This window comes from Oncorhynchus kisutch, linkage group LG30 (genome assembly GCF_002021735.2).
Source record: "Oncorhynchus kisutch isolate 150728-3 linkage group LG30, Okis_V2, whole genome shotgun sequence".
Taxonomy (NCBI): Eukaryota; Metazoa; Chordata; class Actinopteri; order Salmoniformes; family Salmonidae; genus Oncorhynchus; species Oncorhynchus kisutch.
The window spans coordinates 44,140,999-44,167,475 of record NC_034203.2 but is presented as its reverse complement, the minus strand read 5'-3'; the positions used below and the strand labels follow the sequence as shown (position 1 = coordinate 44,167,475).

The 26,477-nt window shown below is 45.0% G+C and overlaps 1 protein-coding gene across 1 annotated transcript in view; it reads left to right on the top strand.

Moving 5' to 3' along the window:
• LOC109881048 (rho GTPase-activating protein 29-like) overlaps positions 1–26,477 on the top strand; it is an 89,176-nt gene that overhangs the window by 41,432 nt on the left and 21,267 nt on the right. Inside the window, 12 exon segments of the mRNA XM_031809889.1 lie at positions 2,080–2,176; positions 2,577–2,649; positions 2,826–2,886; positions 5,886–6,035; positions 6,146–6,210; positions 6,383–6,493; positions 8,282–8,362; positions 12,224–12,379; positions 16,097–16,234; positions 16,520–16,692; positions 20,062–20,222; positions 22,284–22,415. Of these exon segments, the coding sequence (XP_031665749.1) occupies positions 2,080–2,176; positions 2,577–2,649; positions 2,826–2,886; positions 5,886–6,035; positions 6,146–6,210; positions 6,383–6,493; positions 8,282–8,362; positions 12,224–12,379; positions 16,097–16,234; positions 16,520–16,692; positions 20,062–20,222; positions 22,284–22,415 (1,398 nt within the window).

Below are 26,477 nucleotides of genomic sequence, written 5' to 3'. Positions count from 1 at the left end.
ATCTAATCAAGACTACTGTGCTACTTGTTATCTACTGTGTTGATCTAATCAAGACTACTGTGCTACTTGTTATCTACTGTGTTGATCTAATAAGGACTACTGTGCTACTTGTTATCTACTGTGTTGATCTAATCAGGACTACTGTGCTACTTGTTATCTACTGTGTTGATCTAATAAGGACTACTGTGCTACTTGTTTATCTACTGTGTTGATCTAATAAGGACTACTTTGCTACTTGTTATCTACTGTGTTGATCTAATAAGGACTACTGTGCTACTTGTTTATCTACTGTGTTGATCTAATAAGGACTACTGTGCTACTTGTTATCTACTGTGTTGATCTAATAAGGACTACTGTGCTACTTGTTTATCTACTGTGTTGATCTAATCAAGACTACTGTGCTACTTGTTATCTACTGTGTTGATCTAATAAGGACTACTGTGCTACTTGTTATCTACTGTGTTGTTCTAATCAGGACTACTGTGCTACTTGTTATCTACTGTGTTGTTCTAATCAGGACTACTGTGCTACTTGTTTATCTACTGTGTTGATCTAATAAGGACTACTGTGCTACTTGTTATCTACTGTGTTGTTCTAATCAGGACTACTGTGCTACTTGTTTATCTACTGTGTTGATCTAATCAGGACTACTGTGCTACTTGTTATCTACTGTGTTGATCTAATAAGGACTACTGTGCTACTTGTTATCTACTGTGTTGTTCTAATCAGGACTACTGTGCTACTTGTTATCTACTGTGTTGATCTAATCAGGACTACTGTGCTACTTGTTATCTACTGTGTTGATCTAATCAGGACTACTGTGCTACTTGTTATCTACTGTGTTGATCTAATCAGGACTACTGTGCTACTTGTTATCTACTGTGTTGATCTAATCAAGACTACTGTGCTACTTGTTATCTACTGTGTTGATCTAATAAGGACTACTGTGCTACTTGTTATCTACTGTGTTGATCTAATCAGGACTACTGTGCTACTTGTTATCTACTGTGTTGATCTAATCAGGACTACTGTGCTACTTGTTATCTACTGTGTTGTTCTAATCAGGACTACTGTGCTACTTGTTATCTACTGTGTTGATCTAATCAGGACTACTGTGCTACTTGTTATCTACTGTGTTGTTCTAATCAGGACTACTGTGCTACTTGTTTATCTACTGTGTTGATCTAATAAGGACTACTGTGCTACTTGTTATCTACTGTGTTGTTCTAATCAGGACTACTGTGCTACTTGTTTATCTACTGTGTTGATCTAATCAGGACTACTGTGCTACTTGTTATCTACTGTGTTGATCTAATCAGGACTACTGTGCTACTTGTTATCTACTGTGTTGTTCTAATCAAGACTACTGTGCTACTTGTTATCTACTGTGTTGATCTAATAAGGACTACTGTGCTACTTGTTATCTACTGTGTTGATCTAATAAGGACTACTGTGCTACTTGTTATCTACTGTGTTGTTCTAATCAGGACTACTGTGCTACTTGTTATCTACTGTGTTGTTCTAATCAGGACTACTGTGCTACTTGTTTATCTACTGTGTTGATCTAATAAGGACTACTGTGCTACTTGTTATCTACTGTGTTGTTCTAATCAGGACTACTGTGCTACTTGTTTATCTACTGTGTTGATCTAATCAGGACTACTGTGCTACTTGTTATCTACTGTGTTGATCTAATAAGGACTACTGTGCTACTTGTTATCTACTGTGTTGTTCTAATCAGGACTACTGTTCTACTTGTTATCTACTGTGTTGATCTAATCAGGACTACTGTGCTACTTGTTATCTACTGTGTTGTTCTAATCAGGACTACTGTGCTACTTGTTTATCTACTGTGTTGATCTAATCAGAACTACTGTGCTACTTGTTATGACTGTGTTGTGTGTTTCACTCTTCTTCTTGTCGATGACATACGGCTCCGTCTGTGTGTTTTGTTTTTAGTTTAATGACCAGGTTAAACTCTACGGCTGCTTTTGTTGCCTGTTTGCTGGCTGGTTGATGAATGGTGATTTGGTCTTTCTGTTGAAGTTCTCATGTGAGTTTTTAATCACTTTCCAACAGGCATTAACTTCACGGAAGTGAACCAGGAAAAGAAAAAGGTTATATTCGGCGAGATATACGCGTCCATTGACAGTTTGGCATTCACATTTGGCAATGTGTGAGTACGACGTTTGTTTACCTTTTCAACGCCGTTGGCTTTGAGTGTCTCTTTGTCACAGAGCCAAGGATTTACCAGGGATTGTGGGAAAGATTTAGACCTAAGCCGACTAACAGGGAAAAGACCATTTACATTTCTTGTAAACAGTAGAATTTTTAAAAAAGGTTCATATTTACTATGTCACCACAACGTTTTAGTTTTGTTAGTTGATGGTATAAATATATATATATAATAACTTTTTAGTGGTTGACACTTATCTTTTACACTGTGGTCTTGGACACCTGACATTGTTATTTAATGGCATAGATATGTTATAATCTTTAGTCTCGGATCTTTAGTTTCGTTAATCTTGCTCACTTGACGTTGTAATTTATGCTGACTCGTCCTCTACCTCCTCAAGAGTGTCTGACTTCCTTATGGGAGATGTGGACAGCCAATCAGGGTTGGGGATCCCCCAGACCAGAAGAAGCAGGGTAAGCCAATCAGGACTCACACATCAAGGGTGCATTCGGGAAATGCTTGAAATGTCGGCTGAACAGTGTTGAATTGAATGTTTAGTTTACTGAACCGTATCAGTCGAATATATAAAAGAGCAAAAGTGCAATATGTTGGCAGACTATAAAATGTTTGTATTTTGTTTCATTTCTAGTCTTTCGAGAACCTCTCTGTGGATTCTGGGGGGTATGTTCCAGAGAAGAAAGGCCTTGTGGGTAAGTGTCTCGCTTCACTCCTTCCTCTTTCTCTTTCTTTTATGGTTTCTCTTATTTTCCCCTCCTCTCTTCTTGTTTCTCTCTTCTTTTTTCTCTCTTCTTGTTTCTCTCTTCTTGTTTCACTCTTCTTGTTTCACTCTTCTTGTTTCACTCTTCTTCTTGTTTCTCTCTTCTTGTTTCTCTCTTCTTCTTGTCTCTCTTCTTGTTTCTCTCTTCTTCTTGTTTCTCTCTTCTTGTTTCTCTCTTCTTCTTGTTTCTCTCTTGTTTCTCTCTTCTTGTTTCTCTCTTCTTCTTGTTTCTCTCTTCTTGTTTCTCTCTTCTTCTTGTTTCTCTCTTCTTGTTTCTCTCTTCTTCTTGCTTCTCTCTTGTTTCTCTCTTCTTGTTTCTCTCTTCTTCTTGTTTCTCTCTTGTTTCTCTCTTCTTGTTTCTCTCTTCTTCTTGTTTCTCTCTTCTTCTTGTTTTACTCTTCTTCTTGTTTCACTCTTCAGTGTCCCAGCTGTAAACACACTGTGGGCTGTCTAATGATCCTCTTCTGTCCCAGCTGTAAACACACTGTGGGCTGTCTAATGACCCTCTTCAGTGTGTTTACAGCTGAAGAGTTTACAACAAGAGGATCATTAGACAGCCCACAGTGTGTTTACAGCTGGGACAGAAGAGGATCATTAGACAGCCCACAGTGTGTTTACAGCTGGGACAGAAGAGGGTCACTAGACAGCCCACAGCGTGTTTACAGCTGGGACAGAAGAGGGTCACTAGACAGCCCACAGCGTGTTTACAGCTGGGACAGAAGAGGGTCACTAGACAGCCCACAGTGTGTTTACAACTGGGACAGAAGAGGGTCATTAGACAGCCCACAGCGTGTACAATATCCAGACTACCACATCTTGTTGGGTGGAGGTGTGGCCGGTCTGCCACGGCCCATTTAATTTGGTATCCGTTGGGGACGGCTTTGGGCAGGATTCCATTCCCCCCCCGTGGGTTGTGTTGTACCCGAGAGTACCGACAGAAAACGAACGTGACGTTATGACTATATCTACTGTTCCCTGAAGGAGGTAAAATGAGGTTTCGCCGCATGTTTGGCCCCGTGCCGCCGGGTTGTGGGCTCGGGTGAAGAGCGATACTGAAGTGATGGAATGAATCGAAAGCCTCATGGGTTATCACCTGTGGAAGGCGGGGGGGGGGCTTCTCAGCGAGGTCGGGGATTTCTTTGGCCTTGTCAGGTGTGATTTTAGTTCTTCAATCGAAGTCGTAAGAGTACAGATCCTTCCCATGAGTTGTGTAGTACCTCGTTTCCCTCCTTCAGAGAACTGTAGTTATAGTGATAACGTTACGCTTTCAGTCCTGGGTGTGCTGTAGGGTTTTCCTCCAAATAGCTGACATTCTTTAGCTGTTTAGAAATAGTTTTGTCTGAGAGATGGAAAACATGTGTTATCCACATGGCACCCTGTTCTCTATATCACGTGGTTCGTAAAACAACATGTGTAGACTAACAGTGAATCGCTTACTGACGGGCCCTTCCCAACAATGATAATAGACATATAATATGAAGATGAAGAATAAATACACAATAAGTAACAATAACATGGCTATATACAGGGAGTACCATGGCTATACACAGGACGCTCCCTCCTAGTGGTAGCCTAGTGGTTAGAGTGTAGAGGCGGCAGGGTAGCCTAGTGGTTAGAGTGTAGAGGTGGCAGGTAGCCTAGTGGTTAGAGTGTAGAGGTGGCAGGGTAGCCTAGTGGTTAGAGTGTAGAGGTGTCAGGGTAGCCTAGTGGTTAGAGTGTAGAGGTGGCAGGTAGCCTAGTGGTTAGAGTGTAGAGGTGGCAGGTAGCCTAGTGGTTAGAGTGTAGAGGTGGCAGGTAGCCTAGTGGTTAGAGTGTAGAGGTGGCAGGGTAGCCTAGTGGTTAGAGTGTAGAGGTGGCAGGTAGCCTAGTGGTTAGAGTGTAGAGGTGGCAGGGTAGCCTAGTGGTTAGAGTGTAGAGGTGTCAGGGTAGCCTAGTGGTTAGAGTGTAGAGGCGGCAGGGTAGCCTAGTGGTTAGAGTGTAGAGGCGGCAGGGTAGCCTAGTGGTTAGAGTGTAGAAGTGGCAGGGTAGCCTAGTGGTTAGAGTGTAGAGGTGGCAGGGTAGCCTAGTGGTTAGAGTGTAGAGGCGGCAGGGTAGCCTAGTGGTTAGAGTGTAGAGGCGGCAGGGTAGCCTAGTGGTTAGAGTGTAGAGGTGGCAGGGTAGCCTAGTGGTTAGAGTGTAGAGGCGGCAGGGTAGCCTAGTGGTTAGAGTGTAGAGGCGGCAGGGTAGCCTAGTGGTTAGAGTGTAGAGGCGGCAGGGTAGCCTAGTGGTTAGAGTGTAGAGGTGGCAGGGTAGCCTAGTGGTTAGAGTGTAGAGGCGGCAGGGTAGCCTAGTGGTTAGAGTGTAGAGGCGGCAGGGTAGCCTAGTGGTTATGGTGTAGAGGTGGCAGGTAGCCTAGTGGTTAGAGTGTAGAGGTGGCAGGGTAGCCTAGTGGTTAGAGTGTAGAGGCGGCAGGGTAGCCTAGTGGTTAGAGTGTAGAGGCGGCAGGGTAGCCTAGTGGTTAGAGTGTAGAGGTGGCAGGGTAGCCTAGTGGTTAGAGTGTAGAGGCGGCAGGGTAGCCTAGTGGTTAGAGTGTAGAGGCGGCAGGGTAGCCTAGTGGTTAGAGTGTAGAGGCGGCAGGGTAGACTAGTGGTTAGAGTGTAGGGGCGGCAGGGTAGCCTAGTGGTTAGAGTGTAGAGGCGGCAGGGTAGCCTAGTGGTTAGAGCTTGGACTAGTAACCGGAAGGTTGCAAGTTGCAAGTTCAAACCCCCGAGCTGACAAGGTACAAATCTGTCGTTCTGCCCCTGAACAGGCAGTTAACCCCACTGTTCCTAGGCCGTCATTGAAAATAAGAATTTGTTCTTAACTGACTTGCCTAGTTAAATAAAGGTAAAATAAAATAAATAAATAAAATCTTCTCCGTCCTACCTTGATCCTCCTGTATTACCTCTCCAGGCCCAGAGGTGGCGCTGTCTAAAGAGGAGGAGGTTGACGTGATCCTGCAGAAGAACGACAGCGGGGTGGAGTCAGCTCTGCTCTATGCCAAGGCCTGGTCCAAGTACACCAAGGATCTGCTGGCCTGGGTCGACAAACGCCTGGGACTGGGTTAGTTAGACGCGCACAAACGCAAGCGAGCATACAGACACACACATATCCCCACAACCAACAATCCAATCACACATTCACACTGACTTATCTGCTATGTCTTCCCCCAGACATTGAATGTGCCAAAAGTTATGCCAAAATGGCAGAATCTGCAAAGACGCTCGCGAGTCAACAGGTAATATTTTTTGACTGATTATAACCATAGTCACACAAACACATACCACAGACATAAAATGTCAGCTTTAAAACTGAACATAGGTTAACCCTCCTGAACTCACAGTGCACACATCAACATCAACATAGAATGTGACTACTAATATGTTTCCGTATGTTCGTCTGGCCCACAGGACTACATGCCGTTCAGAGATATCTATATGTCTACGTTTAAGAACGACATTGAGTACAGCCAAGTCCTCCTGCAGACTGCCACTGCCCTGCAGACCAACAAATTCATACAGGTACAAATGACAGTCTTTATAGGGGTCAGTGACAGTCTTTATAGGGGTCAGTGACAGTCTTTATAGGGGTCACTGACAGTCTTTATAGGGGTCAGTGACAGTCTTTATAGGGGTCAGTGACAGTCTTTATAGGGGGCAGTGACAGTCTTTATAGGGGTCAGTGACAGTCTTTATAGGGGTCACTGACAGTCTTTATAGGGGTCACTGACAGTCTTTATAGGGGTCACTGACAGTCTTTATAAGGGGTCAGTGACAGTCTTTATAGGGGGCAGTTGACAGTCTTTATAGGGGTCAGTGACAGTCTTTATAGGGGTCACTGACAGTCTTTATAGGGGTCAGTAACAGTCTTTATAGGGGTCACTGACAGTCTTTATAGGGGTCAGTGACAGTCTTTATAGGGGTAAGTGACAGTCTTTATAGGGGTCACTAACAGTCTTTATAGGGGTCACTGACAGTCTTTATACGGGTCACTGACAGTCTTTATAGGGGTCACTGACAGTCTTTATAGGGGTCACTGACAGTCTTTATAGGGGTCACCGACAGTCTTTATAGGGGTCAGTGACAGTCTTTATAGGGGTCACTGACAGTCTTTATAGGGGTCAGTGACAGTCTTTATAGGGGCCAGTGACAGTCTTTATAAGGCTCAGTGACAGTCTTTATAGGGGTCACCGACAGTCTTTATAGGGGTCAGTGACAGTCTTTATAGGGGTCAGTGACAGTCTTTATAGGGGTCACTGACAGTCTTTATAGGGGTCAGTAACAGTCTTTATAGGGGTCACTGACAGTCTTTATAGGGGTCAGTGACAGTCTTTATAGGGGTAAGTGACAGTCTTTATAGGGGTCACTAACAGTCTTTATAGGGGTCACTGACAGTCTTTATAGGGGTCACTGACAGTCTTTATAGGGGTCACTGACAGTCTTTATAGGGGTCACTGACAGTCTTTATAGGGGTCACCGACAGTCTTTATAGGGGTCAGTGACAGTCTTTATAGGGGTCACTGACAGTCTTTATAGGGGTCAGTGACAGTCTTTATAGGGGCCAGTGACAGTCTTTATAAGGGTCAGTGACAGTCTTTATAGGGGTCACCGACAGTCTTTATAGGGGTCAGTGACAGTCTTTATAGGGGTCAGTGCCAGTCTTTATAAGGGTCAGTGACAGTCTTTATAAGGGTCAGTGACAGTCTTTATAGGGGTCAACGACAGTCTTTATAGGGGTCAGTGACAGTCTTTATAGGGGTCACTGACAGTCTTTATAAGGGGTCAGTGACAGTCTTTATAGGGGGCAGTGACAGTCTTTATAGGGGTCAGTGACAGTCTTTATAGGGGTCACTGACAGTCTTTATAGGGGTCAGTAACAGTCTTTATAGGGGTCAGTGACAGCCTTTATAGGGGTCAGTGACAGTCTTTATAGGGGTCAACGACAGTCTTTATAGGGGTCAGTGATAGTCTTTATAGGGGTCAGTGACAGTCTTTATAGGGGTCAGTGACAGTCTTTATAGGGGTCAGTGACAGTCTTTATAGGGGTCAGTGCCAGTCTTTATATGGGTCAATGACAGTCTTTATAGGGGTCAGTGACAGTCTTTATAGGGGTCAGTGACAGTCTTTATAGGGGTCAACGACAGTCTTTATAGGTGCCAACAGAACTTCAAGACTCACAATCAGGTAGAGAATGATCTTGTCTCAAGGCAACAATGTATCATTTGGGTTCAAAGTAATTTGTGGGAAAGTGATGTGATATAATGAAATGTACACTATACTGTAGTTGGTGCCTCTTTGTGCGTCCTGTAGCCGCTGTTGTCCAGAAAGACTGAGCTGGACAAACTGAGGAAAGACCTCAAGGAGCAGTGGCAGAGAGAACAGAAGAAAATGGTATGTGAGACTTCTGTCCCTCTGCTGTTTTCTCTGTGTGTCTACCTGTATCCTCCCTATAACACACCTGTCTACCTGTATCCTCCCTATAACACACCTGTCTACCTGTATCCTCCCTATAACACACCTGTCTACCTGTATCCTCCCTATAACACACCTGTCTACCTGTATCCTCCCTATAACACACCTGTCTACCTGTATCCTCCCTATAACACACCTGTCTACCTGTATCCTCCCTATAACACACACGTCTACCTGTATCCTCTCTATAACACACCTGTCTACCTGTATCCTCCCTATAACACACCTGTCTACCTGTATCCTCCCTATAACACACCTCTCTACCTGTATCCTCCCTATAACACACCTGTCTACCTGTATCCTCCCTATAACACACCTGTCTACCTGTATCCTCCCTATAACACACCTGTCTACCTGTATCCTCCCTATAACACACCTGTGTACCTGTATCCTCCCTATAACACACCTGTCTACCTGTATCCTCCCTATAACACACCTGTGTACCTGTATCCTCCCTATAACACACCTGTGTACCTGTATCCTCCCTATAACACACCTGTCTACCTGTATCCTCCCTATAACACACCTGTCTACCTGTATCCTCCCTATAACACACCTGTCTACCTGTATCCTCCCTATAACACACCTGTGTACCTGTCTACCTGTATCCTCCCTTTAACACACATGTCTACCTGTATCCTCCCTATAACACACCTGTCTACCTGTATCCTCCCTATAACATACCTGTCTACCTGAATCCTCCCTATAACACACCTGTCTACCTGTATCCTCCCTTTAACACACCTGTCTACCTGTATCCTCCCTTTAACACACCTGTCTACCTGTATCCTCCCTTTAACACACATGTATACCTGTATCCTCCCTATAACACACCTGTCTACCTGTGTACCTGTCTACCTGTATCCTCCCTATAACACACCTGTCTACCTGTATCCTCCCTATAACACACATGTCTACCTGTATCCTCCCTTTAACGCACCTGTCTACCTGTATCCTCCCTATAACACACCTGTCTCCCTGTATCCTCCCTATAACACACCTGTCTACCTGTATCCTCCCTATAACACACCTCTCTACCTGTATCCTCCCTATAACACACCTGTCTACCTGTATCCTCCCTTTAACACACCTGTCTACCTGTATCCTCCCTATAACACACCTGTGTACCTGTCTACCTGTATCCTCCCTATAACACACCTGTCTATCTGTATCCTCCCTATAACACACAGTGTGTCTACCTGTGTCCTCCCTATAACACACAGTGTGTCTACCTGTATCCTCCCTATAACACACCTGTCTACCTGTATCCTCCCTATAACACACCTGTCTACCTGTAACCTCCCTATAACACACCTGTCTACCTGTATCCTCCCTATAACACACCTGTCTACCTGTATCCTCCCTATAACACACCTGTCTACCTGTATCCTCCCTATAACACCTGTACACCTGTATCCTCCCTATAACACACCTGTCTACCTGTATCCTCCCTATAACACACCTGTCCACCTGTATCCTCCCTATAACACACCTGTCTACCTGTATCCTCCCTATAACACACAGTGTGTCTACCTGTATCCTCCCTATAACACACAGTCTGTCTACCTGTCTACCTGTATCCTCCCTATAACACACCTGTCTACCTGTCCATCTGTATCCTCCCTATAACACACAGTCTGTCTACCTATCTACCTGTATCCTCCCTGTAACACAGTGTGTCTACCTGTATCCTCCCTATAACACACCTGTCTACCTGTCCATCTGTATCCTCCCTATAACACACAGTCTGTCTACCTGTATCCTCCCTATAACACACAGTGTGTCTACCTGTCCACCTGTATTCTCCCTATAACACACCTGTGTACCTGTATCCTCCCTATAACACACAGTGTGTCTACCTGTATCCTCCCTATAACACACAGTGTGTCTACCTGTATCCTCCCCATAACACACAGTGTGTCTACCTGTATCCTCCCTATAACACACAGTGTGTCTACCTGTCTACCTGTATCCTCCCTATAACACACAGTGTGTCTACCCGTATCCTCCCTATAAACACACAGTGTGTCTAACTGTCCACCTGTATCCTCCCTATAACACACAGTGTGTCTACCTGTATCCTCCCTATACACACCTGTCTACCTGTATCCTCCCTATAACACACAGTGTGTCTACCTGTATCCTCCCTATAACACACAGTGTGTCTACCTGTATCCTCCCTTTAACACACCTGTCTACCTGTATCCTCCCTTTAACACACCTGTCTACCTGTATCCTCCCTATAACACACCTGTGTACCTGTCTACCTGTATCCTCCCTATAACACACCTGTCTATCTGTATCCTCCCTATAACACACAGTGTGTCTACCTGTGTACCTGTCTACCTGTATCCTCCCTATAACACACAGTGTGTCTACCTGTATCCTCCATATAACACACCTGTCTACCTGTATCCTCCCTATAACACACCTGTCTACCTGTAACCTCCCTATAACACACCTGTCTACCTGTATCCTCCCTATAACACACCTGTCTACCTGTATCCTCCCTATAACACACCTGTCTACCTGTATCCTCCCTATAACACCTGTACACCTGTATCCTCCCTATAACACACCTGTCTACCTGTATCCTCCCTATAACACACATGTCCACCTGTATCCTCCCTATAACACACCTGTCTACCTGTATCCTCCCTATAATACACAGTGTGTCTACCTGTATCCTCCCTATAACACACAGTGTGTCTACCTGTATCCTCCCTATAACACACCTGTCTACCTGTCCATCTGTATCCTCCCTATAACACACAGTCTGTCTACCTATCTACCTGTATCCTCCCTGTAACACAGTGTGTCTACCTGTATCCTCCCTATAACACACCTGTCTACCTGTCCATCTGTATCCTCCCTATAACACACAGTGTGTCTACCTGTCCACCTGTATTCTCCCTATAACACACCTGTGTACCTGTATCCTCCCTATATCACACAGTGTGTCTACCTGTATCCTCCCTATAACACACAGTGTGTCTACCTGTATCCTCCCTATAACACACAGTGTGTCTACCTGTATCCTCCCCATAACACACAGTGTGTCTACCTGTATCCTCCCTATAACACACAGTGTGTCTACCTGTCTACCTGTATCCTCCCTATAACACACAGTGTGTCTACCCGTATCCTCCCTATAAACACACAGTGTGTCTACCTGTCCACCTGTATCCTCCCTATAACACACAGTGTGTCTACCTGTATCCTCCCTATAACACACAGTGTGTCTACCTGTATCCTCCCCATAACACACAGTGTGTCTACCTGTATCCTCCCTATAACACACAGTGTGTCTACCTGTCTACCTGTATCCTCCCTATAACACACAGTGTGTCTACCCGTATCCTCCCTATAAACACACAGTGTGTCTACCTGTCCACCTGTATCCTCCCTATAACACACAGTGTGTCTACCTGTATCCTCCCTATAACACACAGTGTGTCTACCTGTCCACCTGTATCCTCCCTATAACACACAGTGTGTCTACCTGTATCCTCCCTATACACACCTGTCTACCTGTATCCTCCCTATAACACACAGTGTGTCTACCTGTATCCTCCCTATAACACACAGTGTGTCTACCTGTCCACCTGTATCCTCCCTATAACACACCTGTCTACCTGTATCCTCCCTATAACACACAGTGTGTCTACCTGTATCCTCCCTATAACACACAGTGTGTCTACCTGTCCACCTGTATCCTCCCTATAACACAGAGTGTGTGTACTTCTCTCACCTGACTGTATCCTCCCCTCTCCTCCTTAGCAAGAGTCCGAGGCGGCTCTGCGTAAGGCTCGGTGGACCCAGGTCCAGAGGAGAGACGAGTACCACAAGGCCCAGTCCTCAGCCAGCCGCTCCCAGGAGGAACAGTCCAAACAGCTGGACAAGAAGAGGAAACTGGAAGAGGAGGCTCTTCAGAAGGTATGAGGGGAGAAATACACTGATGTTTAATGAGCTGAAATAAAACATCCCAGAAATGTTCCAGACGCACCAAAATATTTTCTTCTCTCATATGTTTTGCACAAATTTGTTTACATATTCTGTTAGTGAGTATTTCTCCTTTGACAAGATAATTAATCCACCTGACAGGTGCAGCATATCAAGAAGCTGATTAAACAGTATGATAATTACATAGGTGCACCTTGTGCTGGGGACAATAAAAGGCCACTCTAAAATGTGCAGTTTTGCCACAGAAGTCTCAAGTTTTGAGGGAGCGTGCAATTGGTATGCTGACTCCAGACATGTTGCCAGAGAATTGAATGTTCATTTTTCTACCATAAGCCGCCTCCAACGTCATTTTAGAGAATTTGGAAGTACGTCCAACCGGCCTCACAACCGCAGACCGTGTATAATCACACGAGCTCAGGACCTCCACATCTGGCTTCTTCACCTGTGGGATCGTCTGAGACCAGCCACCCGGACATCTGATGAGACTGTGGGTTTACACAACCAAAGTATTTCTGCAGAAACTGTCAGAAACCGTCTCAGGGAAGATCATCCGCGTGCTCATCATCCTCACCAGGGTCTTGACCCGACTGACTACAGGTCGGCATCAAAACCGGACTTCAGTGGGCAAATGCTCACCTTCGATGGCCACTGGCAAGCTGGAGAATTGGGCTCTTTAGGGATGAATCCCGGTTTCTACTGTACCGGGCAGATGGCAGACAGCGTGTACGGCATCGTGTGGGCGAGCGGTTTGCTGATGTGGGGATATGGTATGGTGCATAAGCTACGGACAACAAACAGAATTTCATTTTTTCAATGCCATTCAGTGACGAGATCATGAGGCCCATTGTTGTGTCATTCATCCACCACCATCACGGCCCCATGTCGCAAGGATCTGTACAAAATTCCTGGAAGCTGTAAATGTCCCAGTTCTTCCATGGCCTGCATACTTATCAGACATGGCACCCATTGAGCAAGTTTGGGATGCTCTGGATCGACGTGTATGACAGTGTGCTCCAGTTCCCTACAATATCCAACAAATTCGCACAGCCATTGAAGAGGAGTGAGACAACAATCCACAGGCTACAATCAACAGCCTGATCAACTCTATGTGAAGGAGATCTGTCCTGCTGCATGAGACAAATGGTCACACCAGATACTGACTGGTTTTCTGATTCACGCTTCTACCTTTTTTAAGGTATCTGTAACCAAGAGATGCATATCTGTATTCCCAGTCATGTGAAATCCATGGATTAGGGTGTGCAAACTTTTTGGATCTCATGGAGACCCATGAGGTGGCGCACAATTGGCCCAGCGTCGTCCGGATTAGTAGGGTGTTTGACAGGCCGAGATTTCCTCGTCCCATCGCACTCTAGTGACTCCTGTGGTGGGCCGGGTACGGTGTTTTCCTCCCGGGTTTAATCGAGCAGTGTGTCGGGAAGCAGTGCGGTTAGGTCGTGTTTCGGAGGACGCGCGGCTCTCGACCTTCGTCTCTCCCGAGTCCGTAAGGGAGTTGCAGCGATGGGACAAGACTGTAACTACCAATCCCCACGAAATTGGGGAGAAAACGGGGGTAAAAAAAACAAGCAAATTAATTTCTCTTGAATTTATATAAGATTTATTTATTTATATGAGTTGTAACATCTTTAAAATGGCATTTTGCGTTTATATTTTTGACGTAGGGGATGCCCTGACTCCTATAAGCACGTTCCTGCTGATGTGTTACTGGTCTCTAAATACCTGTGTTACTGGTCTCTAAATACCTGTGTTACTGATCTCTATATTCCTGTGTTACTGATCTCTATATTCCTGTGTTACTGATCTCTATATTCCCGCGTTACTGATCTCTATATTCCTGTGTTACTGATCTCTATATTCCTGGGTTACTGATCTCTATATTCCTGTGTTACTGATCTCTATATTCCCGCGTTACTGATCTCTATATTCCCGCGTTACTGATCTCTATATTCCTGTGTTACTGGTCTCTATATTCCTGTGTTACTGATCTCTATATTCCTGTGTTACTGATCTCTATATTCCTGTGTTACTGATCTCTATATTCCCGTGTTACTGATCTCTATATTCCTGTGTTACTGATCTCTATATTCCCGTGTTACTGATCTCTATATTCCTGTGTTACTGATCTCTGTATTCCTGTGTTACTGATCTCTGTATTCCCGTGTTACTGATCTCTGTATTCCCGTGTTACTGATCTCTATATCCCCGTGTTACTGATCTCTATATTCCTGTGTTACTGATCTCTATATTCCTGTGTTACTGATCTCTGTATTCCCGTGTTACTGATCTCTATATTCCCGCGTTACTGATCTCTATATTCCTGTGTTACTGATCTCTATATTCCTGTGTTACTGATCTCTATACCCCTGTGTTTCTGATCTCTATATTCCTGTGTTACTGATCTCTATATTCCTGTGTTACTGATCTCTATATTCCTGTGTTACTGATCTCTATATTCCTGTGTTACTGATCTCTATATTCCCGTGTTACTGATCTCTATATTCCTGTGTTACTGATCTCTGTATTCCTGTGTTACTGATCTCTGTATTCCCGTGTTACTGATCTCTGTATTCCCGTGTTACTGATCTCTATATCCCCGTGTTACTGATCTCTATATTCCTGTGTTACTGATCTCTATATTCCTGTGTTACTGATCTCTATATTCCTGTGTTACTGATCTCTGTATTCCCGTGTTACTGATCTCTATATTCCTGTGTTACTGATCTCTATACCCCTGTGTTACTGATCTCTATATTCCTGTGTTACTGATCTCTATATTCCTGTGTTACTGATCTCTATATCCCCGTAGTACTGATCTCTATATTCCTGTGTTACTGATCTCTATATTCCTGTGTTACTGATCTCTATACCCCCGTGTTACTGATCTCTATACCCCTGTGTTACTGATCTCTATATTCCTGTGTTACTGATCGCTATATTCCTGTGTTACCGATCTCTATATTCCTGTGTTACTGATCTCTATACCCCCGTGTTACTGATCTCTATACCCCTGTGTTACTGATCTCTATATTCCTGTGTTACTGATCTCTATACCCCTGTGTTACTGATCTCTATATTCCTGTGTTACTGATCTCTATATCCCCGTGTTACTGATCTCTATATTCCTGTGTTACTGATCTCTATATTCCTGTGTTACTGATCTCTATATTCCTGTGTTACTGATCTCTGTATTCCCGTGTTACTGATCTCTATATTCCTGTGTTACCGATCTCTATATTCCTGTGTTACTGATCTCTATACCCCCGTGTTACTGATCTCTATACCCCTGTGTTACTGATCTCTATATCCCTGTGTTACTGATCTCTATAGCCCTGTGTTACTGATCTCTATATTCCTGTGTTACTGATCTCTGTACCCCTGTGTTACTGATCTCTACCCCCTGTGTTACTGATCTCTATATTCCTGTGTTACTGATCTCTACCCCCTGTGCGGCTGATGTATAACTAGCCTGTTAGAAGGCCCCCAAGGCTCTTGTGTAGTTCTGAAAGAATTGAATAGGTAGATAGATCCACACTCATTCAGATAATAACAGGTGAGATAGATCCACACTCATTCAGATAATAACAGGTTATGCCATTCCTCTCCCCCTCTCTCTACTAGTACAGAGCCTGTTATTCCCCTCTACCTCTCTCTCTCTCTCTCTCTCTCTCTCAGGCTGAGGATGCCAGAGACCAGTACAGATCCTGTGTAACTGATGCAGGGGCCAGGAGGGCAGAGCTGGCCAGCACCAAGACAGACATCCTCACTCAGATCAGAGAACTGGTGACCCAGTGTGACCTCACACTCAAAGCTGCAAGTTATAGTCTCTTCAGAGTATCAGGAGCCAGGCTTGACATGAGTATAGCTCCAGAGTTTATGTGACTGAATGTGATAAAAATGGGTCTGTATATAAGGGTGTCATATATAAACATTGTCCAATGTTGTTGTTTATGTGACTGAATGTGATAAAAATGGGTCTGTATATAAGGGTGTCATATATAAACATTGTCCAATGTTGTTGTTTTTAAGGGGCAAAATGCCATAAATCCTATTTGAAAGCATTATAACTTTCCCCCTCTCCCTCCCTCTTTTCTCCAGGTGACAGTCAACTGGCTCCAGCTGCAGCAGGCCCAGACCGTGTCTCTACCCGGCCACTACCAGGCCCTGTGTGAAAACGCGAAGATGTACGAGCCTGGACAGAGATACGCCGAGTTTGTCCGTAATCTTCCCAAAGATCAGATACACATGGAGTCCTTCTCCGTCGATGAACGGTCAGTCGACTTACATACTTAGGCTTCGTCTCAAATGACATTGGAAAGACCTCAAAGACCTCGCCAGTACACTAAATATAGATTTGTGCTCCATTTTAGATTTTTTGGGGGGGGACTTACAAGTCCTACGTCAAGGTTCACTGAGAGAGAATAACACAAGCCATAGGGGCATTTAGAACAACCATTTTAAAACAACAATTAAAGGTCAAAAGTTTAGTCATTGTTTTGTTTTGTTTTTCGTTAAGTCCTAACGTTTAACCAGGTGTTTCATTACTGTTTTACTTGAAAACAGTTTCAGTTTGATTGTGGACTGGCGCCTTTTCCCTCATCAACTCCCATTGTCTTCCATGTTCTGTTACTGACCCGTGTACAGTAGTACTGACTTCTCACAAAGAGTAACACTATGAGACAGAGAGAGATAGAGAGATAGAAGGGGTGTGAGGGGTTTGGGGGAGAGAGAGTAAGGTAGAGAGAGTGTAAGGGAGGGGGAGGGAGTAAGGGGAGAGCGAGTAGGGGAGGGGGAGAGAGAGTAAGGGAGGGAGAGCGAGTAGGGAGAGGGAGGGAGAGAGAGTAAGGGAGAGAGGGTAGTAGGGAGAGTGAGTTAGGGAGGGAGAGCGAGTAGTAGGGAGAGGGAGGGAGAGAGAGTAAGGGAGAGAGAGAGAGTAGTAGGGAGAGAGAGTAGTAGGGAGAGAGAGTAGCGAGAGAGAGAGAGTAGTAAGGGAGAGTTGAATGCGAGCCCTTCCTGAGGAAATAACTGTGGAGAGCACTGAATGTAGCACAGTAGATTGAGTGTGGGATTCTGGCTCAGCGTTTTGAACTAGCTCAAAAAGTTCAGCGCTCTACTTGAGTGATTAAATCAGTGTTTCTTAAAGGGAACATGTATGTCCAATACCGGTCAAAAGTTATAGAACACATTCAAGGGTTTTTCTTAATTTTTACTATTTTCTACATTGTAGAATAATAGTGAAGACATCAAAACTGGAATCATGTAGTAACCCAAAAAGTGTTTAACAAATCAAAATATATTTTATATTTGAGATTCTTCAAATAGCCACCCTTTGCCTTGATGACTGCTTTGCACACTCTTGCCATTCTCTCAACCAGCTTCATGAGGTAGTCACCTGGAATGCATTTAAATTAACAGGTGTGCCGTCTTAATAGTACATTTATGGAATTTCTTTCCTTAATGCGTTTGAGCCAATCAGTTGTGTTGTGACAAGGTAGGGGTGGTATACAGAAGAGAGTCCTATTTGGTAAAAGACCAAGTCCATATTATGGCAAGAACAGCTCAAATAAGAAAAGAGAAATGACAGTCCATCATTACTTTAAGACACGAAGGTCAGTCAATCCGGAAAATTTCAAGAACTTTGAAAGTTTCTTCAAGTGCACAAATACCATCAAGCACTATGATGAAACTGGCTCTCATGAGGAACACCACAGGAATGGAAGACCCAAAGTTAACTCTGTTGCAGAGGATAAATTCATTAGAGTTACCAGCCTCAGAATTTGCAACAACTAAAGCAGGAAGTACCAGTGACTCTGGGGTCTATAAAAAAAATGGTCAGATGAAGCAGATGCTAAACTACAGGACACACTGAACTAAAGGGTAGAGCAGCCGCTTTCAAGAAGTTGGACTCTAACCCTGATGCTTATAAGAAATCCCGCTATGCCCTCTGACGAACCATCAAACAGGCAAATAGTCAATACAGGACTAAGATTGAATCCTACTACACCGGTTCCGACGCTCGTCGGATGTGGCAGGGCTTACAGACTACAAAGGAAAGCTCAGCCGCGAGCTGCCCAGTGACACGAGCCTACCAGATGAGCTAAATGAGTAATATGCTCACTTCAAGGCAAGCAACACTGAAGCATGCAATGAGAGCACCAGCAGTTCCGGACAACTGTGTGATCCCACTCTCCATAGCCGATGTGAGTAAGACCTTTAAACAGGTCCACATTCACAAGGCCGCAGGGCGAGACGGATTACCAGGACGTATTCTCCGAGCATGCGCTGACCAACTGGCAAGTGTCTTCACTGACACTTTCAAACTCTCCCTGACCGAGTCTGTAATACTAACATGTTTCAAGCAGACCACCATAGTAACTGTGCCCAAGAACACCAAGGTAACCTGCCTAAATGACTACCCTTGTCCCGTCTCTGCAACTCCCATACGGAGTCGGGAGAGTCGACGGTCGAGAGTGAATGCTTCCTCTGAAACACGGCCCTGCCAAGCCACACTGTTTTTTTTACACACTGCTCGTTTAACCAGGAATCCAGCCACACAAAGGACATGAGGAAGGAAGGAAACACCGTACAGCATGCATGCGCCCGGCCTGCCACAGGGGTCTCTAGAGCACGATGGGACAAGAACATTCCTTCCCCTAACCCGGATGACACTGGGCCAATTGTGTGCCGGTGGGCGGCCGGCTGCGACACAACCTGGGATCGAACCCTGGGTTTAAAGGGACGCTTATAGCACTGCGGTGCAGTGCCTTAGACCGCGGCTCCACTCGGGAGGCCCTGTAAATTAGGTATTTCTGTTTTATTTTTAATACGTTTGCAAACATGTCTAAAAGAAACCTGTTTTCACTTTGTCATTGTGGGGTATTGTGATGTCATTATGGGGTATTGTGATGTCATTATGGGGTATTGTGATGTCATTATGGGGTATTGTGACATCATTATAGGGTATTGTGACGTCATTATGGGTATTGTGATGTCATTATGGGGTATTGTGATGTCATTATGGGGTATTTTGTGTAGATTGATGAGGGGAAAAGGTTGCAACGTATCAAAATGTGGAATAAGTCAAGGGGTCTGAATACTTTCCGAATGCACTGTACAAGCCAGGGTAGTCCTCATCCTGTTGTTGTTGCTGCTGCTGGGAGGCCTGTGGGCGTCCTAGGGGGAAATAGTCTCAAACTGTTTGGACACGACAGACAGAAGTTGGCAGATGGGCTGTATCGACTTCAGACGAGTCCCAAGGGTTCGTAAAGCAGGTCAAACCATTTTGAACGCGACCTGACGATTTTGTGAGAAGACAGATTTGGTCTGACAAACAAACTTTCACCGCAGATGCTAAAGTGTGACAAAGGCGTATTTGGTGGATAGAAACGCATTCAATGCAACAAAAAAAACAACAGATACTGTATCTCTACCTTAAACTGACACATGTTTATGGGAATTTTCTTATTATGCTAATTTGATTTCAGTGGGGGCACGGCCATCGACCTTGGGTGGGCTAAACTTGCCCCTCCAAGTTAATATTTAACAGTCTGTCTGCCTCCCCCTCCAGGTGAATATTTAACAGTCTGTCTGCCCCCCCCTCCAGGTGAATATTTAACAGTCTGTCTGCCCCCCCCCTCCAGGTTTCCTGTGTTCAGCAAGCGTTCAACGGGCAGCACCAGTTCCCATAGTAACCTGTCCCATGTGTCCCTCATCTCCGGTGACGTCCTGAGTGGCGACGAGGTGGATAGTCCTCTGGGGTCACGACCTGGGGAAAGGTCCAACAGCGCCACGGACATACAAGGTACAGAGACACAGTCAGACGATAGTAGTAAACAAAACCTCTACCACTACCCAACACAAGGTACAGTACCTCTACCCAACACAAGGTACAGTACCTCTACCCAACACAAGGTACAGTACCTCTACCCAACACAACACAAGGTACAGTACCTCTACCCAACACAACACAAGGTACAGTACCTCTACCCAACACAATACAAGGTACAGAACCTCTACCCAACACAACACAAGGTACAGTACCTCTACCCAACACAACACAAGGTACAGTACCTCTACCCAACACAATACAAGGTACAGAACCTCTACCCAACACAATACAAGGTACAGAACCTCTACCCAACACAACACAAGGTACAGTACCTCTACCCAACACAAGGTACAGAACCTCTACCCAACACAAGGTACAGAACCTCTACCCAACACAATACAAGGTACAGTACCTCTACCCAACACAATACAAGGTACAGTACCTCTACCCAACACAATGTACAGAACCTCTACCCAACACAAGGTACAGTACCTCTACCCAACACAAGGTACAGTACCTCTACCCAACACAAGGTACGGTACGGACAGTTGGTATACTGTAGCCAGACAGTTGGTATACTGTAGCCAGACAGTTGGTATACTGTAGCCAGACAGTTGGTATACTGTAGCCAGACTGTAGCCAGACAGATGGTATGCTGTAGCCAGACAGTTGGTATACTGTAGCCAGACAGTTGGTATGCTGTAGCCAGACAGTTGGTATTCTGTAGCCAGACAGTTGGTATACTGTAGCCAGACAGTTGGTATGCTGTAGCCAGACTGTAGCCAGACAGTTGGTATGCTGTAGACAGTTGGTATACTGTAGCCAGATAGTTGGTATACTGTAGCCAGATAGTTGGTATACTGTAGCCAGACAGTTGGTATACTGTAGCCAGACAGTTGGTATACTGTAGCCAGACAGTTGGTATACTGTAGCCAGACAGTTGGTATGCTGTAGCCAGACAGTTGGTATGCTGTAGCCAGACAGTTGGTATACTGTAGCCAGACAGTTGGTATACTGTAGCCAGATAGTTGGTATGCTGTAGCCAGACTGTAGCCAGACAGTTGGTATACTGTAGCCAGACAGTTGGTATACTGTAGCCAGACAGTTGGTATACTGTAGCCAGACAGTTGGTATACTGTAGCCAGACAGTTGGTATGCTGTAGCCAGACAGTTGGTATACTGTAGCCAGACAGTTGGTATACTGTAGCCAGATAGTTGGTATGCTGTAGCCAGACTGTAGCCAGACAGTTGGTATACTGTAGCCAGACAGTTGGTATACTGTAGCCAGACAGTTGGTATACTGTAGCCAGACAGTTGGTATACTGTAGCCAGACAGTTGGTATACTGTAGCCAGACAGTTGGTATACTGTAGCCAGACAGTTGGTATGCTGTAGCCAGACAGTTGGTATACTGTAGCCAGACAGTTGGTATACTGTAGCCAGATAGTTGGTATGCTGTAGCCAGACTGTAGCCAGACAGTTGGTATACTGTAGCCAGACAGTTGGTATACTGTAGCCAGACAGTTGGTATACTGTAGCCAGACAGTTGGTATACTGTAGCCAGACAGTTGGTATACTGTAGCCAGACAGTTGGTATACTGTAGCCAGACAGTTGTCCCGGAGCAGGTCAGGTGAGGATAGGGCGATTATAACGTTTGTTTTTCTCTCTGCTTGTTTGGAAGCGCCCGTTAGTAAGCGTTTTACTGTTCGTCTACACCTGTTGTTTACAAAGCATGTGACCAGTAAGATTAGGGCATAAACTGTCCATGACTCTGATTGGCCAAATCCAAATGAACCCATACACACAAGAAATGTTATGATACACAGGGTTCTCGCCAGGATGTTTTAACAAGGAGGTGCTGCTGACTGGCTGGGTAGAGGGCATTTCCTGTCATCTAGAGCAAATATTTGTATCTTAGAGAACCTGATGGCCAATTACCATATTGCTAATACCTATCTCTCTCTTTCTCTTCCTCTCCTATCGCTTCTCTCTTTCCTCGTCTCTCGTCTCTCATCTCGGTTCTCTCTCCTCCAGGTCTGAGAGGGGGACAGGGCCCGTTGAGAGCCTGGGTATCAGGTGTCCAGGACAGGGGGATGTGTAGTGACTCAGAGAGTGCTGGAGGCAGCAGTGAGTCCCAATCCATGGACTCCCCCACAGCGAGCCCAGGTAAAAACATGAACCAACACAACACCAGATAAGAACATGAACCAACACAACGCCAGATAAGAACATGAACCAACACAACGCCAGATAAGAACATGAACCAACACAACGCCAGATAAGAACATGAACCAACACAACGCCAGGTAAAAACATGAACCAACACAACGCCAGATAAGAACATGAACCAACACAACGCCAGATAAGAACATGAACCAACACAACGCCAGGTAAAAACATGAACCAACACAACGCCAGATAAGAACATGAACCAACACAACGCCAGGTAAAAACATGAACCAACACAACGCCAGATAAGAACATGAACCAACACAACGCCAGGTAAAAACATGAACCAACACAACGCCAGATAAGAACATGAACCAACACAACACCAGGTAAAAACATGAACCAACACAACGCCAGGTAAAAACATGAACCAACACAACGCCAGATAAGAACATGAACCAACACAACGCCAGGTAAAAACATGAACCAACACAACGCCAGATAAGAACATGAACCAACACAACGCCAGGTAAAAACATGAACCAACACAACGCCAGATAAGAACATGAACCAACACAACACAACACCAGATAAGAACATGAACCAACACAACGCCAGGTAAAAACATGAACCAACACAACACAACACCAGATAAGAACATGAACCAACACAACGCCAGATAAGAACATGAACCAACACAACACCAGGTAAAAACATGAACCAACACAACGCCAGGTAAAAACATGAACCAACACAACACAACACCAGATAAGAACATGAACCAACACAACGCCAGGTAAGGGAACATGACACAGCCCAGCACTGGCCTTATCAGTAGGGCCCAATAGTTTCTGCTGACCATGTGACCTCACTAGGAACAACTCCAGGCCCTATTTATAGGTAGGGCTGTGTTTTGACACCAAAATACAGTGTGTATATATAAATATCAAATACAGAAGTGCAAGGTGGCACCGACAGAGATGGTCGCCTCGTTTTGAGTCCTTAGGAAACTATGAGGTATTTAGTTGTTTTAATGTATTATTGCTCACATTGTTACCCCAGGAAATCTTAAGTCTTATTACATAGACCCGGGAAGAACTATTGGATATAAGAGCAACGTCAACTTCCCAACATTACGACCAGGAATACGACTTTCCCGAAGTGGATCCTCTGTTCGGACCACCACCCAGGACAATGGATCTAATCCCAGAAGCCGTCCCAAAACAATGGCGCTGAAGAAGGGACAGACGGAGCGGCCTTCTGGTCAGGCTCCTTAGATGTGCACATCGTCCAACGCTCCCCAGTATACTACTCGCCAATGTCCAGTCTCTTGACAACAAGGTAGACGAAATTCGAGCAAGGGTTGCCTTTCAGAGAGACATCAGAGATTGTAACATTGGTCCTGGTCAGTTCCTGGATGGGAGACCAGATGCTGCTGGAAGTGGTGTTGAAGGGCCAGTAGGAGGCACTCTTTCCTCTGGTCTAAAAAATATCCCAATGCCCCAGGGCAGTGATTGGGGAGACTGCCCTGTGTAGGGTGCCATCTTTCGGATGGGACGTTAAACGGGTGTCCTGACTCTCTGAGGTCATTAAAGATCCCATGGCACTTATCGTAAGAATAGGGGTGTTAACCCCGGTGTCCTGGCTAAATTCACAATCTGACCCTCAAACCATCACGGTCACCTAATAATCCCCAGTTTACAATTGGCTCATTCATCCCCCTCCTCTCCCCTGTAACTATTCCCCAGGTTGTTGCTGCAAATTCCAGACTAAAAACCTTCTTTGCCCGCTTTGAGGATAATACAGTGCCACCATCGCGGCCCGCTAACAAGGATTGCGCCTCTCCTTCTCCGTGACCGACGTGAGTAAAACATTTGAACGTGTTAACCCTCGCAAGGCTGCTGGCCCAGATGGCATCCCAAGCCGTGTCCTCAGAGCATGTGCAGACCAGCTGGCTGGTGTGTTTACGGACATATTCAATCACTCCCTATCCCAGTCTGCTGTTCCCACATGCTTCAAGATGGCTACCATTGTTCCTGTACCCAAGAAGGCAAAGATAACTGAAATAAATGACTATCGCCCCATAGCACTCACCTCTGTCATCATGAAGTGCCCCCTCTTGTACTCTCTGTTCACCCACGACTGCGTGGCCATTCACGCCTCCAACTCAATCATCAAGTTTGCAGATGACACAACAGTAGTGGGCTTGATTACCAACAACGACGAGACAGCCTACAGGGAGGAGGTGAGGGCACTCGGAGTGTGGTGTCAGGAACCCTAACCCTAACCCTCTCACTCAACATCAACAAAACAGAAGAGATGATCGTGGACTTCAGGAAACAGCAGAGGGAGCACATCCCTATCCACATCGACGGGACAGCAGTGGAGAAGGTGGAAAGTTCAACGACAAACTGAAATGGTCCACCCACACTGACAGTGTGGTGAAGAAGGCGCAGCAGCGTCTCTTCAACCTCATGAGGCTGAAGAAATTTGGCTTGTCACCTAAAACCCTGACTAACATTTACAGATGCACAGTCGAGAGCCTCCTGTCGTTCTGTATCACAGCCTGGTACGGCAACCACAAGGCTCTCCTGAGGATGGTACGGTCTTCATAACGCATCACTGGGGGCAAACTACCTGCCCTCCATGACACCTATAGCATCCGATGTCACAGGAAGGTCAAGAAGATCATCAAGGACATCAACCACCTGAGCCACTGCCTGTTCACCCCGCTACCATCCAGAAGGCAAGGTCTGTACAGGTGCATCAAAGCTGGGACCGAGAGACTGAAAAACAGCTTCTATCTCAAGGCCATCAGACTGTTAAACAGCCATCACTAACTCAGAGAGGCTGCTGTCTAGATTGAGACCCAATCACTGGCCACTTTAACAAATGGATCACTAGTCACTTTAATGCCACTTTTAATAATGTTTACATATCTTACATTACTCATATCATACGTACATACTGTATTATATACCATCTATTGCACCTTGTCTATGCCCAGATTTCTGTGTATTAGGTAGTTGTTGAGGAATTGTTAGGTTACTTGTTAGATATTACTGCACTGTCGGAACTAGAAGCACAAGCATTTCACTAAACTCGCATTAACATCTGCTAACCATGTGACCATTAACATCTGCTAACCATGTGACCAATAACATCTGCTAACCATGTGTATGTGACCAATAACATCTGCTAACCACGTGACCAATAACATCTGGTAACCATGTGACCAATTACATCTGTTAACCACGTGACCAATAACATCTACTAACCATGTGACGAATAACATCTGTTAACCATGTGACCAATAACATCTGGTAACCATGAGACCAATAACATCTGTTAACCACGTGACCAATAACATCTGCTAACCACGTGACCAATAACATCTGCTAACCATGTGACCAATAACATCTGCTAACCACGTGACCAATAACATCTACTAACCACGTGACCAATAACATCTACTAACCACGTGACCAATAACATCTGTTAACCACGTGACCAATAACATCTGCTAACCACGTGACCAATAACATCTGCTAACCACGTGACCAATAACATCTGGTAACCATGTGACCAATAACATCTGTTAACCACGTGACCAATAACATCTACTAACCACGTGACCAATAACATCTGCTAACCACGTGACCAATAACATCTGCTAACTACGTGACCAATAACATCTGCTAACCACGTGACCAATAACATCTGGTAACCATGTGACCAATAACATCTGGTAACCATGTGACCAATAACATCTGTTAACCACGTGACCAATAACATCTACTAACCACGTGACCAATAACATCTGGTAACCATGTGACCAATAACATCTGTTAACCATGTGACCAATAACATCTACTAACCACGTGACCAATAACATCTGCTAACCACGTGACCAATAACATCTGCTAACCACGTGACCAATGACATCTGCTAACCACGTGACCAATAACATCTGCTAACCACGTGACCAATAACATCTGGTAACCATGTGACCAATAACATCTGTTAACCACGTGACCAATAACATCTGCTAACCATGTG